Genomic DNA, 17,988 nt, shown 5'->3' on the forward strand with positions numbered 1-17,988 from the left:
TTACCCAAGGAGAGACTCAGTCATAGCGTGTCCAGCTTCTTCACCAGGGTCCATTTCAGTCTCAGTCTTGTGGAGGTCTACAATCTTGGCAGCTCTTTGGTCTTGTCCATGGAATTGTTAGAGGTTTGAAGGTGTGTTTTATACACATTTGTTGTGACCTGTCAGAAAAGGACATATCTTGTTGTCCAGGTTTGTTGTGGTTCTCCTATGTTTAAGTCTGTTTTTGTTTAAGCATTCTTTTATTTTGTTTACTTTCTTGTTGCTAGAGGCGCGGATTATTACACACCAGTTTATGTTTATTAATTAGTGTCCATAGCTCCTGCCGCCACAAATTACTCCCCTTCATATAACAGTGTCAGCTGCGGGTCCAATGTTTGCTCTCAGTTCAAGTTTTTGTGTGTGTGTTTTCTATGCAATGCCAAGTTTACGTTTTCCTAGGTTATGCTTCTCGTAGACTTTCCAGTTCCACGACTTAATTATATTTGCCTTGTCCATCCAGCCATCCATCTTCTTCCGCTTATCCAAGGTCGGGTCGCGGGGGCAGCAGCCTAAGCAGGGAAGCCCAGACTTCCCTCTCCCCAGCCACTTCGTCTAGCTCTTCCTGGGGGCGTTCTCAGGCCAGCCGGGAGACACAGTCTTCCCAACGTGTCCTGGGTCTTCCCCATGGCCTCCTACCAGTTGGACGTGCCCTAATCACCTCCCTCAGGAGGCGTTCAGGTGGCATCCTGACCAGATGCCCGAACCACCTCAACTGGCTCCGCTCGATGTGGAGGAGCAGCGGCTTTACTTTGAGTTCCTTCCGGATGACAGAGCTTCTCACCCTATCTCTAAGGGAGAGCCCCGCTACAAGGCGCAGGAAACTAATTTCGGCCGCTTGTACCTGTGATCTTATCCTTTCGGTCATGACCCAAAGCTAATTACCATAGGTGAGGATGGGAACGTAGATCGACCGGTAAATTGAGAGCTTTGCCTTCCGGCTCAGCTCCTTCTTCACCACAACGGATCGGTACAACGTCCGCATCACTGAAGAAGCCGCACCGATTCGCCTGTCGTTCTCACGATCCACTCTTCCCCCACTCGTGAACAAGACACCTAAGTACTTGAACTCCTCCACTTGGGGCAGGGTCTCCTCCCCAACCTGGAGATGGCACTCCACCCTTTTCCGGGAGAGAACCATGGTCTCTTACTTGGAGGTGCTAATTCTCATTCCGGCCGCTTCACACTCGGCTGCGAACCGATCCAGTGAGAGCTGAAGATCCCGGCCAGATGAAGCAATCAGGACCACATCATCTGCAAAAAGTAGAGACCAAATCCTGCGGCCACCAAACCGGAACCCCTCAACGCCTTGACCGAGCCTACAAATTCTGTCATTTAAAGTCATGAACAGAATCGGTGACAAAGGGCAGCCTTGGCAGAGTCCAACCCTCACTGGAAATGTGTCCGACTTACTGCCGGCAATGCGGAACAAGCTCTGACATTGATCGTACAGGGAGCGGACCGCCACAATAAGACACCCCGATGCCCCATACTCTCTGAGCAATCCCCACAGGACTTCCCGAGGGAAGTGTTGTTTGAGAAGTAAAACATATTCCTCTTACCTCCACACTGCTTCTTGCACATCCTTCCGCATCCTGAAGAACACAACCACTGTGACAATGCAACCCGAACGTAACAGTAGGTATATGCACATGGACACATATCATCGTATTAAAAACCTAACTGGAATAAAAGTGCTTCTTCTATACACGTCATTCGGAGCATTCTGACCCGATCACACAGGTTCAGATCAACATTTCATTCCGATCGGGATAGTTGGTGTATGCCGAAAGTCATTCGCATTGTAGCTCATGAAAACACATCATTTGAAATTTGGGTTAGAATTATCCTGACTGCGCATGTCTTTGGCGTCCACTATACTTTGGTGGTAGAGGGGGGAAAACATTTTATAATCTCGGAATGAAGTGAGTCTCTTGCTGCTGTCTCCCCCTATTCAACATGTACAGAAGTAGCGTGATGAACCGTTGAGTTTGTTGCTTTTCATCAAACTGCTCCAGTTTGATGAAGACTAACAATACTACTCTCCAACTGCTTCACAATGTTAGCTAGCTACACGCTCTGTCATGTTATTTATTTATTTCAATGAATATCATCCAGTTCTTCTTCTTCGCACCGTCCTTCACATTCACTTCCTTCCTTCCCATGCTTGTAAAAACAAAGTTATAAGCTTAATGCTAACCGGATGTTTTTGGTCGGATCTGACATTTGCTACTGTAATAAATTACTCTTATCCTTCAGAGGAGATCCTTCAAACTCATGTGGCACACTGGTGGTCACCTGATGGAGAGCGGTTGGCCTTCCTGGTCCTTAATGACAGTTTGGTGCCCAACATGGTGTTGCCTTGCTTCACAGGCATGACATACCCCAAAGGAAAGCAGTACCCATACCCCAAGGTAATTATTGCATATTCTATCGACCAGATGTTTAATTATTTTTTCGTAAATCTTTAACAATAAATCTCTCAAAGGTCACTAAAAACAGGTCAAACAATCATGAACACTCAAGAATGAGAGGCAAACATCGCACTATTCTGAATGTTGTTCTATGAACCCTAGTGATGGGTATCGTTCATATTGAACCAAAGCAGTACTATTTCTCGGTACCTGGGAATCGATACAGCTACTCGACTGTACCCATTTTTGGTACTTTTGTCTGTGTTGATATATATTATTATTGTTTGATAGTAAAATGTATTTGTTTATTGCAATATTTAAACATGAGCTGATTATGATAACTGTCCAGTTGTTATATTTTGTTTGATTACTCATTTCACAATTACAAGACGTTTGATTGTAGTATTGTATAGTTTATGTTTTGTTGGCTAGTCGGTTCAGTCTTTGCTAAATCCAGTCTTTTGTTGCGCCCTAAAAATGTATATATATATATATATATATATATGATTTTTTTTCCGGCTTTTGACTCGCTCGACCACTTATACTGTAAAAGCAATGGGACTCTGTCTGCGAATGGAGCTTGTAGTTACATATTATATAAATATGTAAATAGTATATAAATATGTATGTAAATATGCACATAAAGTGTTGTAATTATATTCCAACTCCGCGTTCTTCTTGATCATCGCCGCCGCTGCCACCCCAAAAACCCCCCGCCCCCCGCCGCCCGACCACACAAATAGATGCCTGACCTGTGTAATAGTGTAATTAGTGTACTTATTGCGCACCAACTGTTTGATTGTAACATGCATCGTAGGTGTGGCTTTTATAAACACATTTGGAGGTGTTGAAATTACTATGCTAAATTGCTAATGCTAACAGTAACATTTCAGCAGCAAAGTAAATGTATAATAGCATTAAGCTAGTGCATTTTAACTTAACTTCCTTTGGATCGTTTTCAAGTCAATTTCTTTGTTGGCATTGAACATTGCTACATATCCTAGAGGTAGTTTGTCTGCGTCTGCTCTCAATGCTGCTGGAAAGATCGCCAACTGCGGGAGTACAGCTAGGTTGGCAACCAGGCGTGGTGTCACACGCCACCCAGGTATCGTAACATAGTATCGTTCCTGTGTATCGACTCGGGACATCTCTGCGCTGCTGATCCGCCTCTGCTTGGGATGGTTTCCTGCTGGCTCCACTTTGGACGGGACTCTCGCTACTATATTGGATCCACTTTGGACTGGACTCTCACGGTTATGTTAGATCTACTATGGATTGGACTTTCACAATACCATGTTAGACCCGCTCAACATCCATTGCTTTCGGTCCCCTGGGGGGGATGTTGCCAACATATGCGGTCCTCTCCAAGGTTTCTCATAATCATCATTCTCACTGTCACCGACGTCCCACTGGATTGAGTTTTTCCTTGCCCTTTTCTTGGCACTTAGGCCATGAAGTCCAAGCCCCTTGAGTAATATTAGTGCAGCTGACACTTGCCAAATTGGCAAGGAGTCCTGGTCTCAAACTACACCTCAGATATGGGTTTCTTGTATAGTTGTTTTTGTCTCTTTGGACATGTTCTGATTCTCTCTAAAGCAGGGGTGTCAAACTCAAATACAGAGCGGGCCAAAATTTATAACTGAACTAAGCCGCAGGCCGAGGTTGAACAAATTGATCCTTTAATAGGGACCCAAACAAGTTTTGCATTAAATATTGACCAAGCAAGGCTTATATAACTTTATAGTGACATGCAAAATCGAGTTTAAAATAATAATAATTAAAACATATCAATGGCATATCAAATAAAATAAAAATACAAATTGAATGCCTCTTTTCGGCGGAGGGTTTGAGTTGGGGCGGGGTTTGGTGGTAGCGGGGGTGTATATTGTTGCGTCCCGGAAGAGTTAGTGATGCAAAGGGGTTCTGGGTATTTGTTTGGTTGTGTTTATATTGTGTTTATGTTGTGTTACGGTGCGTATGTTCTCCCAAAATGTGTTTGTCATTCTTGTTTGCTCTGGGTTCACTGTGTGGCGTATATTTGTAACAGTGTTAACGTTGTTTATAACGCCACCCTCAGTGTGACCTGTATGGCTGTTCATCAAGTATACCTTGCATACACTTGTGTGTGTGAATGAGCCGCATATATTATGTGAGTGGGCCGGCACACTGTTTGTATGGAGGAAAAGCGGACGTGGCAACTTGTAGAGAACGCCAAAGGCAGTGCTTTTATGGCCCGCCCCCAATATTATTGTCCAGGTGGAAATCGGGAGAAATTCGGGAGGGGCACTGAACTTCGGGACTCTCCCGGGAAAATCGGGAGGGTTGTCGAGTATGAGTATTAGTGGTGGATGCGGTGTTACAGCGGCAGGCCAGCTCTATTATTAATTTGATATTGCCTCAAGGGCCAAATTAAATTACACGGCGGGCCAAATTTGGCCCGCGGGCCAGAGTTTGACACCCATGCTCTAAAGGGAGAAGCAAACAGCAAGGTAAAATATTTTAAGTTCCCTCTAAATTTCTCACACTAGCTGATCTCTAAAGATGTAAATAAACTTAGGAATGGAGTTCTCTCTATAGTTTTCAACTGTGCAACACAATTTAAAAATAGTTTTCTCATACTGTAAGCAATCATTTATTATTGATTTTGCAACCATACCAGAAGATTAAGGTTTCTGTTAATATACCTCCATGCAAAAATGTAAATTACACTTCAAATATCAATAACGGATGATTTTTTTTAAATCATCAGATTCAATTTTTAAAATTGCCTGGTGGATTTTCAAATGCATTGTATTAGCTCTTTGAAATCATCGGATTGGGTCTTTAAACTAATATAATCGCATTAGTTTCTTAGAATATTGAAATTAATTATTTGAGATCTTAGGCTGAGTTCTGTAAAATCCTCGCATAATTTTGTTAAAATCATCATCTCAATTCTCTGAAATCATCTGCTCAATTATTTAAAACATTAGATGGAAATCATTACATTAGTTTGTTAATATAATTTGATCAGTCAAGGTGTGGTGCTTTGGTCAATATTTAGCATAGTGTTTCCCCCAGAAAATGTGTTAGTTAAGGTGGCGACTCTCCAGGGGGAAAGGGAAAGGGTCGGTGGGTGTAAGGATCAGTGAATCTCGGGCTGTCGCCAACACGTCTCCACCTCGTCGCTGCCACCACAGCCTGGGAGGCAATAGACTACAGACTTTGGTGACGTAGGCCAGCTTCGTCACGTGAAGAAGCCTACAACTTTTTGTTGTGTTTTCCGCTCCATTTGCTGAAGGCAATATACGATATATATCTCGATATTTTTTCCGTCAAGTAAAAACAAATATGACTTACAGAGTCAAATTAATGACTCTGTAAGTAAGCGTTTGCAATAAGCTTTTGAAAAAAAGAGTTAAAAGTGGGGCCAAATGCTGACATATGCTCAATTCCATCCATCCATCCATTTTTCTACCGCTTGTCCCTTTTGGTGTCTCTGCTTAATTTATTACAGCATTTGGGAAGCCTGTAGTTAATTTTTATTATGTAAATGTTATATTTTTATCAAAATGTGATAGCAGGGACCCATCCCATTCAAAACTAGGCTGCTACATTATTAATGATTAATGTAACTATAGCTGAAAAAATAGTACAATAGCAGTAGGAGAGACTATTCATCCCTGAACACCATGGAGTTCATGTAGGTTTTATGGTGCACTTACATTATAAATATCAACTATCAGAGACAGAAACGCTTCATTAAACATAATGTCCCATTTCGCTGCTTCAACACGGCTCAATCAACACTGAAAAAAGTAAAGTGAAATAACTTGGTTTTTAACTGTAAGTCAATATTGCTTGTCTTTCCCTCAGACAGACAGGGTTTTGCTGTCCGTAACACACGAATGCACACACACACCGGACAGTAAGCTAACGTTACGTTAATAGCTAAATAGCCTTCACCTCAAGGTCTGCAAACGATCTGAGCTGCCGCTTGTTTCTAGAATGTCAACGGGCTCATAGTGATGTTACTAGTAGTTGACTTGGAAGTGTTTATTATCATTTGGGGAGAGTCCGCTGCCTTACCTGCTAAAATCACCTTTCTGCTCGCTCCACGTTACATGCGCTCTGAATACGCACTACTGATTGGCTGTTGCTGCTCTGCGTGTAACCAATCAGATGGTTCCATGGGTGGGGCAATGCTGGGTGCTGGAGAGAAATACTGACAGAGGCAGACGCAGAACTAAGCAGAGCAGCTTGTTAAAACCTTTTTTGTTGTTGTTGTTGTTAAGACTTTAGTTTAGGCGGTGGCTCTTTGTTGTTAATGCGGCCGCCTTAACAACAAAGCGCTGCGGGAAACCCTGGATTGTGTTTTACAAGCCACTTTCTGTCTTCTTCTTTTGTGGCCAGTTTTATTTATGTTTCTTCTCCTCGCCAGCGGTGTTGTAGTTTTAGTGCTTTCATATATAGTCTACCGACAGATATATATTTGAATTATACGCTACTTTGTATTAAAAATGGTAATAGCAGAGGATGCATGTGTATGTACGAGCCAGTCTGCCCCAAAATAAGACGTTAGCGGAAAAAATTTGCCTATTAACTACTTTGTCGGACAACAATAATCACGCAAAGATAATGACTTAATAACTGAGTAAAAAGTCACAGATTGGGCACATTCCAAGTGGCTGGTTTGGAAGAAGTATGAAGGAAGACAAGATTGTTTTATAACTATCTCCTCTATGCCTAATGGTTGGATTTCAAATTTGATTCAAATTGTCAAAGAAAAGTTGGTTTCGTATAATAGGTACCCCTTTAAATCATCGTATTTGTTTAAAAAAAATCACATTAATTAGTTGAAATCACTGAATTCATTCTTGATTATCATTGGAATAATTATTGAACATCATTAGATTAATTGTTTATGAATCAAAATCATCTGCCTTTTTTTTTAATCCATGGATATTTATTTAAAAACATCTGATTACTATCTAATTGTTTTTGAAAATTATCTTGATTTTCCTGGTTCTTTAGAAAACAAAATGATTTAATTCCAAACGTGTTTGTTCAAAATTGTGTGAGTGATAAAAATGATTTACACATGTTATTCTCAATCAAAATAGTTACATTTTTTCGATTACACCTTGTTTTTTCACACTTAACTACTTCAACATTTTTTCAACCTTTCAAACCATTACAGCATGAAAATATGAAACACGTTGAAAATATTGAGGCTATTTTTTTTTTCCATTAAACATTTCAGTTCAGTTTCAGCTCTTAGTCACACACATGATCCTGTGTAGTTTTCTGCACTGTTTGAATTACAAAAGAAATTATTTTTACTCATTTAACTCATCATATTTTTTACTTTATTTTTGGATATTTTAGTGAAGGTTAATGTGTTTATAATTCAGTGTTTTTCGCTGAAACGTTGAATGTTGCTTCCACATGCAGGCCGGCCAACCTAATCCTGTGGTGAAGCTTTTTGTTGTCAATCTTTATGGGCCGACTCACACCCTGGAACTTACTCCTCCAGACAGCCTCAAACTGCGGTGAGAAGAGCCAACTGTGTTTCAATTGTACAACCAAGAGAATAAAATGATACATCAGTCTTAAATGACAGTGTGCGAGAAGAAAATGTTATTATGACCACGTTCTCTCCCCAGGGAACATTATGTGACCATGGTGAAATGGATCAGTAAGATCCATATGGCTGTCAGGTGGTTGAACCGCGCTCAGAACATTTCCATCCTGACTGTGTGTGACACCACCACAGGAGCCTGCGTCATGGTATGACACCAACAACATTGCATGAAGACAAAAGAAAGTATAAAGTACTAGGTTCATATGCACTAAAATATATTATTGCATGACTTGTTGAAAGCGGCTTTTTAAAATGTGTTTAAACACCTTAATTACATGGAGTCAGGTTGACATACCTGCTGTTGTTACTGGTTAAAATAATGGTAGGGCAATATGCTCTAAAATCTATACTGCGACATATGTTGTAGCGTCCTGTGATAAAGATATATATCACAATATATTATTAGACGAATAAATATTAATAGTCCAATTTCAGAATGGGTTACAAACGCTCCCTAATTTGAATGCTCACATATGCAGTAGCACAGTGGTTCTCAAATGGGGGTACGCGTACCCCTGGGGGTACTTGAAGGTATGCCAAGGGGTACGAGAGATTTTTCAAAAATATTCTAAAAATAGCAACAATTCAAAAATCCTTCATAAATATATTTTTTGAATAATATTTCAACAAAATATGAATGTAAGTTCATAAACTGTGAAAATAAATGCAACAAAGCAATATTCAGTGTTGACAGCTAGATTTTTTGTGGACATGTTCCATAAATATTGATGTTAAAGATTTCTTTTTATGTGAAGAAAAGTAGCCCAGTATGTTTCGAATTAAGCTCATGAATCCAGAGGGATCTCTATTACAATCCCCCAAGAGTGCACTTTAAGTTGATTACTTCTATGTGTACAAATCTTTATCCATAATTGAATCACTTGTTTGCTTTTTAGTTATCATTTTTCCCAAAAAGTTTAAGAAAGACCACTACTAATGAGCAATACTTTGCACTGTTATACAATTTAATAAATCAGAAACTGATGACATAGTGCTGTTTTTTACTTCTTTATCTCTTTTTTTCAACCAAAAATGCTTTGCTCTGATTAGGGGGTACTTGAATTAAAAAAAATGTTCACAGGGGGTACATCACTGAAAAAAAGTTGAGAACCACTGCAGTAGCATATTGCATCATTTTCGACTAATAATTTATCAAAACTTTTCAATCTACTTGTTAATTTACTGTTAACAATATTCAATTATAATTACCTATTTAGAATGTAACTTAGTTCTACCCATACTTCTGTTAAAATGTAATAAGCACTTGTTTGTCTGTTTGGATACTTTAAAGTAGTTTTGGAGCAGTATCAGGCACTATTGATACCTATACTTCAAATTTGCAAATTCATTGAATGATTACTTTTTTTTATCAACATTATTGTCAGACAAAACACGGGATGGTGGTGTAAAGGTATCAATTGAATATTGAAATTGTTTCCTTAGTCACATTTATACAATTTTTTGAGCAAAAATAAAATAAATATTGGAAAAAAAAACAACAAACAATTATCTTGTGACGATATAAAATATCAACCTGATATACTTGGTGTCGTTACTTTTGATATTTCTATCGATTCGCCCACCCCTGTTTACGTTCAAGAGCTCTAGCTTAGTGGTTAGCATGGCATCCTGTACCCTCCTACGGTGTTTGATAAAGCATGTTTATCTATTCCTCGTACTCAAATGATTTTTTTACTTGTAGGACACAATGTAGTTTATTTTCCGCCATGGACACCAGAATTAAATATTCGCACTGCATAGGGACGTTAGCCGCTTGCAAGGACGCTTCATTGTGTTCAGAATGCAGTCGTTTGCTTGCCGCTGTTAAATGTGCGGGACAGCTGGAATGTGCCATCAACATGCATGTTTAGGATATGACGATAGTTTTAATAAAAGCTCTATTAACAGCCAAATGTATAAAATTTATAGAGTATATAGGGTTCAGATATAAGGTTGCCAACTACCTGAAAAAATGGACGATTTGCACCACATATTGTACATTTTTAATTACTGAGAAAGGAGTTTAATACTATCCACAAAGAATGAAGAATGAAGAATGGAGGCAACTGGACTCTCATTATGTGTTGAAGATGTTTCAGAGTTGCTTCCATTCACCCTTGGTGCATTATATGATCTGATGACTGACAATCTACACACATTCCTATTCTATTTGACCGCAAGCAGAATTTAATTGAAAGTGCAGATTTTGGAGTAATACACATACATGGGAAACAAATTGTTCAAAAATAAAAATGTTTCCCTAGATATACATTGTTCCTGATGAACTTAAAGGAATTGACGTTTTTTCTTTAAACGTTTAACTTTAAACAAAATAAATTTGGTGCTTAATTTTATGATGGACCAGGTATCCTACTTTCATCATTATGAGAACTACTTTGACAAAAAAAGAGGTGAGATATTTGTGCTTTGTCAATTTTATTGGCAATATTTCAATTACATCACACATAGCCATGGTGTTTATACTATATTGTGATAATTTGTCATTGCAAAGAAGCATAATGTCTAATTAAACAATTGTTTGAGCCTTTGGTGAGTTTTTTTTCATCACCAGCTATCACTAACCCTGTCCTCATAAAGTGTAGTGTCACAATTATAAAATACAGTGTCATCATAAAATGTAGTGTCACTATTATAAAGTGTAGTGTCACTTTCAAAGAGTGCAGTGTAACTATTATAAAGTGTAGTGTCACTATCCTAAAATGCATTATCACTTTCATAAGATGTAGTGTCACTATTATAAAGTATAGTGTCACTATCATAAAATGCAGTGTCACTATCATAAAATGTAGTGTCACTATTATGAAGTGTATTTTCACTATCCTAAAATGCATTGCCACTATAATAAACTGTACTGTCAATATCATAAAATGTCACAAAGCTGGACACACTATGTTTATGTTTAAAAAAGTAGATACATTAATAGTGTTATGAGGACAAGACATCACGTCAATAACAACAAAAGAGCAGAGTTGCTATAGTAAAAGACACTTCCAAAAAGTGAGCTGGTAATAATAATAAGAATAAGTTAGCACATACTTCTTAAACATTACAGACATATGTAGCTTAAACAAAAATGATTTTGGAATGTCTCCATTTGCTCTTTTTTAAAAGGAAAATGTCACTGTGGTACAAATAGTAATATTGGGAGTCTGAATGCAAGACTAAGCAGATACTTCAAGCAAGCTGCCACCAAGCTGACGGCTGCCAAGACAAAACAGATGCATAGATTGCCTTTGTCTGTGGCAAACCTTTGTTAAAACTGATGTCATTCCATGGAATCTGTTGATATTTTGCAGACTATCATTTGTCTTCACAAAAATGAAAATGCAGTGTGTCCTTTGACTGTGCAATACATAACTCATAGTTTTGTCTGCAAATACGGGACAATTCTTTTTTTGAAGGGACGGTTAGCAAACTTAATCGTATATCATTTAGTTAAAATTCAAACTGGGAATAGAATTCCCAAGAAAACAATTACTTGCCTATGTGATGGAAGAGTTTGTTGACAGAAAGGAATTACATTTGTTTCTCGTATTCTGTTTCAAAAAAAAACTATTGACACTTTGTGTCTTTTACAGAAACATGAAGAAACTTCAGAAGTGTGGCTTTCCAAACAGGTAACCTGCTGCCTTTATTCTACACTCACTTGTTACAGCCTTGGACATGCTGCTAGTAAATAATATACAGTAAATAATACATTTTATGACACATGAATGATGTTTGATGTTGATTTGAAAAAAGTAAGACTTTGAAGTTATTGTAGATGTGAACATGTATGTATCTCTAATGATCGTCAGGTGTAATCCAAATCAGAATCAGGTTTATTGGCCTAGTATGTTTAACACACCAGGAATTTGACTTGGTAGACTGTGATCTCTGTTCACTGCAAAACTGCTAGTTCAGTGAATTTTAAAAGGGGAACTGCACTTTTTTGGGGGAAATTTTCCTATCATTCACAATCATTAAACAAGTTTAAAGGTGATAAAAAAACACTTAAAAGATGTGGCTAATGGGAGTCACCGTTGTAGCCTCTGAAGCCCTCTATAAAAACATCAAAAACCTTCAACAACATTTTATATACGGCCCAAGTGTCCCCGAAACCACTCGGGGACGGGTCTGGTGGCGGCGGTGAGGTGGGCGACCAAGGAAATGGCGGACGCGAGTGGTGCCAGACCCACAACAGCCAACGAGATCCACAACCCCGTCCTGTGCGTCGCTACTGTTGCCGCAGAAAGCGACCATGCCCTGGCCACAGAGGGCGCCGTGTGCGGGCGCCTGACGACTGCCTGTGCAGACAGCGAGCCTGGGGTATCAGGAGCGACGATGCAGGAGACGAGGAGGCTGGCGGCGCTGTGGCGATGTCCGTCAGAAACGAGGAGGACGATGTCGTCAAAGCCGAAGACATGAAGGACGATGTCGTCGGAGCCGGAGACGTGGAAGACGATGTCGTCAGAGACTTGGAGGACGATGTCGTCGGAGCCGGAGACGTGGAAGACTGCTGAGGAGCTGGATGGGGTGCAGAAGCATGTGCTGGCCGAGGTGCTGAAGTCGTCGCTGCTAGTCGAGTAGCTGGTGTTGATGCGGGGGCCAGTCTGGGAGCTGGTGGTGACGCGGTGGCCAGCCTGGGTGCTGGTGCTGGTGCTGGTGCTGGCACTGGTAGTGTGGTTGGTGGGTGCGGCCAGGCAAACCGAAAGAAAGGTGGTAAAGGTCTTGCTGGCCGCAGCGGTGCTACCACATCTGCACAGCCCACAGTACTATCCCCCCCTCCGAAAGCGGATGCCAGACACTTCCTGTCAAACGAGGAACAGTCACTGAGGGTGAGGGGAGGGTGTCAATTACTCTTCCACAATATCACCGCTATTCCCCTCCAAGTTAGTCCCATCAGGACTAGAAACATTTTCCCGGGTGAAAGGAGAAAAAGAAAAAGACATCTTGAGTGGCAGAAAAAAAAAAGTCACTGAGGGCGGGGCTAAAGACACTGGGAGCGGGGCTAAGGAAAAACTGTGTCCTTATATTTAATTTGGCTGGAAGTTACTGTTATGGTTGGAGGAAGTTGACGGCACAGACACAAGGGAGCGGTATATATATATATATATATATATATATACATGTATATGTATCTCTCTCTCTCTCTGTCTCTCTCTCTCTCTCTCTCTCTCTCTCTCTATATATATATATATATATATATATATATATATATATATGTATATATATATATATATATATATATATATATATATATATATATATATATATATATATATATATATATGTATATATGTATATAATCAAACAATGATAATATAAACTAAACAAGAGAATGGAGTGCGACTAATCCACAAGGGGTGTATATGCGTTTGACTATGTGTGTAATTAACAGAGGTGGGACCAAGTCATTGTTTTACAAGTCATAAGTAAGTCTTTCCCCTAAACAACAACAGTAAACTGGTGCTGCTTGAGTCACAATGGATGGATGGATGGAACTTTATTGTCATTGCACAAGTACAACAGTGATGGGTCGCAACACGATGCCCTGTAAAAGGTGCGAAAAAGGTAAACGCTGGGGGAGGATGAGTACAAAAGACAAAATCTCGTATTGGGCCCGTGAGGGGGCCTGATAAATAAATTAAAAACTCCTTTGAAAAAGCACATATGCATATAAGAACATACAACTCGAGACGTGCAACAAGGGGTGATTACGTGGCCATCCGTCCCGAATATGCCAGCTACTACGGGTGCTGCTTCGTTCATCATACCACGTGGGGTGAAGCACCAAAGGCGTGGGATGGGGTATATGTGGCGTGTATTTTTCGTGGCTATATGTGCGTGCGTAACCCTGCAGCGTGTTTTTGCGCCGCAACTTTGGTGCTCTCGCAACCACCAGTCAGTCCAAAGTCAACAACAACAGGTGTGTGTCCATAAGAAGCAGGAGAGGAGTTTGCTGTGTCTTTGCCGGACTGTCCATTGGGAGAGTCTCAAAACCAGGAAAATTTTATGTTTGCAAGCGAACATAAAATTTGCTTTTCACTCTTGTCAATTTCTGGTCCTTAAATTCATCCTGCAGGGCAGAAGGTCCGATGTTATCCAAAATCACAAAAGTGTTCACATTTCTGCCCACATCCACTTTGAAGGTTGACAGCATCTTCCAATTTGTCGATAAAGCAGAGCAATGCTTACTCCAAACAGCAGATGCTATGTTGTCCTAATTCCGAATAGGTAGATATCTTGTCCTCGACTGAAAGGGTCGCCAAGAACGCGGCACTCCTTCTCCTTCCAAGAGTGTGTCATCTGTCCAGAAAGAACCGCTTCATCAAGACAGACAGGTTCTCCCAAATCCAATATCTTGTCAATTTTGTTAAGCGGCTAGGTAATCAATTCCATTCTTTGAATTTGGAGAGCAGTTCAAAAAGAGGCAACAATAAAGTTAAAACAAAACAAAACAAAGAAGCAGGCATGAGAGAAAAGGAAAAGGAAGCATCACTCCTGATGACTGCCAATGAGAAAAGATACAAAATATTAAAAGATGCGATACAATGTTGCAATATTGGGATATTAAGATGAACGGTGTTCCTTTGCCACTTCGCAGTTTACTTACTGCAGTTTCAGTGCATCGCAGATTTCAAAGTACCAATGAGTGCGTTAATTTTTGAGTACCTATTTAGGTTTTCATGTTAAAATGATTTAGCTCTTGATGTAGTGTCTGCAACCACTGTGGAGTGTTTATAGAGACTTTAAATGCCTATAATATTCATATGAATCATAAAATAGTGTCCCTACTTTGCGGAAATTCACCTTTGGAATGGAACATACTTACACAGTAGGTACCACTGCATTTTTGCCTCATCCTTCACTTTTAGTGGGAATGAAGAATGCGTACAGAATGCATTACCGACCTGATAAGACATGAAAACTTTGAAAGGAAAGAGATGATACAATATTATCTGCTTACAGATGCTACCTGGTGGTCGTGTGAGCACAGTGTAACTAGTCCCGGAAAACCCCACTCTTTAATGCTTCAGTCACACATAGGACTTTCACATAAATTAAGCAAAAATACAAAGTTACCTACTGTATTCGAAGTAAAATAACAATGTCAACTTTATTGATATAACATCTATATACAAATAGGAACTTTAGAGATGTTGTATTTAAATAGGTCTTTGTTTTCTGCAGAACCAAGAACCAGTGTTCTCCAAAGACGGAAAACGATTTTTCTTGACTGTTCCAGTTAAACAAGGCGGGCGTGGAGAGTTTCTTCACATTGCTATGTTCACCACACAGGTACTACATTGTTTTCAATTGAGTAGCATGCAACTGCAGGATAATGTGATTGGTTTGTGGTTTCTGTGTGTCCTGTGAGTGACTAGCAACTAATCTTTCTTTCTTACTAAAATTATCAAGTTAAGTTTTATTCAGATATTGACAATTCACAAGGCACCTTATCTCACATCACTTTACATTTGGAGCAGGTCTACAAACACAGTCCTTTGTAGGGTTGTCACATTACCAGAATTTCAGTAGTCAATATGGATGTCAATACATTTCCACAACTCTTGATACTTATTCAATACCAAAATAAAAATACAAACAACTAAACCTATGTACTTTTAAATTTCACGACACGATTGAAATGTTTTTCAAAATGTCAAGAATTTATTATCACAGTGCTTCAACATCTTTATGCACAGAATTTAAATTGCGGTATCAGCTGCTAAGAGGTAATTATACATTTTGAAAATAATAACTGTGTTGTATAACCTGCCGGTACATAGAAAAAAACAATACTGTGCTTAGAATTATGATCATAAATGACAGCAATTGACAACTATTTTACGAGTTTACCTTACCTCTCTTTCTGCAATTGAAAACCTTGAATTTCGCTTAGTTCAAGGTTTGTGTACTCAGAGTTTTCACTTAACTTGCTTTTTGGAATACCCCAGTGATAAAGGTCAACCTTGGTGGAATCCAACCCTTATTGGAAGTAAATCGGACTCATATGACACATGTTCTACCAACTCATGTCTAGGGTAAATAATGGAGTACTTGAAATCGTAACAAGTCTATTTCCATTACCATCAGTTCCGAGCAGATCAAAATGAAGTACGACATTTAACATCAGGAAACTGGGAAGTGACAAAGATCCTTGGCTATGACGGAAAAAACGACAATCTGTAAGTTGGAATAATGAATGTAGCAATAAAAAAACGGTTTTGGTTGATTGTTGATTTTATTTTCAGTGGACAAAAAAGTATGAGGAAGTTCTTTCTAAAAGATATATGATTTTGTTGTCTTTTCTAGTTATTTTCTCAGTACGGAAGGTTCACCACAAAGGCGACAACTCTACAGGTTTGTATCGATGAAAGGCAAATTTGTATTTTTTGATAATACAGAAAGTTCTCCATTTATGTGTGAGGGTTTACATACAATCTACAATTTACGTACAAATTCATTTTCCTACAGTAGCGATGTGAGTAAAGATTTAGTGTACATTTACATTTATATCCAACAGCTACAGTAGGTCACATTGTACACAGACCACATGAAATACATAAAGAATACTAAATTGAAAAATACGACAGTTAAAAAAATAACAATTCATCATTTTTATTAAAGTGCACACTATAAAGGGTGTTGCGAGGCAGGGAGAGACAGGAAGTATCAATAATGAAACTACTACGCTGCTTTGTTATCATAGGAGCAGATGCTCTCTCATATTCAAAGATACCATCTTCATCTTTCAGTATGGCTCGGACCAAACATGCAACCAATGTAAATTGCTATACTCTCTCAGTATTTTACCCGTCAACTTTTACTTTCTAGACACGCTGCTTTGAAAGGGTCTGCTTCTTGCTTAGAAAACATCATGAAGGGCGAAAAGTTAACCCAAAAGAACAAAAGTGACATTGTCCTTCTTCAGTGTAGTCGAGCGCGATTACGTATTCATCCATATAGTCTTCTGCTTATGTATTCTTCCACCTATCTATTCTTCCACTTACGTATTCTTCTACGTATTCTTCCACCCACATATTTTCCTGACCTATGTATTCTTCCATGTATGTATTGGTCCACCTATCTATTCTTTCACTTGTGTATTATTCCACCTATGAATTCTTCCACTTACGTATTCTTCTACATAGTCTTCCCTCCACATATTCTCTTGACCTATGCATTCTTCCATATATGTATTTATCCACCTGTCTATTCTTCCATTTGTGTATTATTCCCCTTACAGTACTTCTGTTTAAAAGGTTCTTCCACCTACGTATCCTCCTCACCTATGTATTCTTCCACCTACTGTATGTATTCTTCCACTTATGTGTTTTTCCACCTATGTGGTTTCCTTAACTACATATTCTTCCACCTATGTGCTCTTCTACTTTTGTATTTTTCCACTTACGCATTCTTCTACTTAAGTATTTTTCCATCTATTTTTTGTTCCACCTAAGTATTCTTCCGCCTATGTATTTTTCCACCTAGATATTCTTCAATTTATGTATTTTTCCACCGATGTACTCTTTCCCTATTTATTATTTAATTTATGAATAATGTTATTTACATATGCTTCCAAATACTCTTCCACTTATGTAATCTTCATCATAAATATTCTTCCACATCTATTATCTATCACTCACGTATTCCTCTACCACATATTATTCCACCTATGTAATCTTCCTATTACGTATTCTTCCACCTGTGTATGCTTCTGCCACACGCAAGTAATCATTTCCTTTTCTGTACGGTATTTATAATTTATGGGAGTGTTTCCTAACCACAAAACAATATGTTGTAGGACAATGTCATAAACAGAGGACACTCTGTACAGTATATGAATATAATATTGATAGTAATCATATTTTAAATGTGCTGATCTGCTGTCTGAGCTGAATTAGTCAT

The 17,988-nt window shown here is 39.0% G+C and overlaps 1 protein-coding gene across 2 annotated transcripts in view; it reads left to right on the forward strand.

The window, feature by feature from the left end:
• The window catches only part of LOC133564381 (inactive dipeptidyl peptidase 10-like), a 326,503-nt gene that overhangs the window by 261,675 nt on the left and 46,840 nt on the right, over positions 1-17,988 (forward strand). For both annotated transcript variants that reach the window (XM_061918637.1, XM_061918636.1), the window contains exons 9-15: positions 2,296-2,450; positions 7,884-7,981; positions 8,096-8,219; positions 11,673-11,711; positions 15,268-15,375; positions 16,174-16,265; positions 16,393-16,440. In XM_061918637.1, coding sequence (XP_061774621.1) covers positions 2,296-2,450; positions 7,884-7,981; positions 8,096-8,219; positions 11,673-11,711; positions 15,268-15,375; positions 16,174-16,265; positions 16,393-16,440 — 664 coding nt within the window. The remainder of the gene's footprint in view (positions 1-2,295; positions 2,451-7,883; positions 7,982-8,095; positions 8,220-11,672; positions 11,712-15,267; positions 15,376-16,173; positions 16,266-16,392; positions 16,441-17,988) is intronic.

This window comes from Nerophis ophidion, linkage group LG13 (assembly GCF_033978795.1).
Source record: "Nerophis ophidion isolate RoL-2023_Sa linkage group LG13, RoL_Noph_v1.0, whole genome shotgun sequence".
In the NCBI taxonomy this organism is placed as follows: Eukaryota; Metazoa; Chordata; class Actinopteri; order Syngnathiformes; family Syngnathidae; genus Nerophis; species Nerophis ophidion.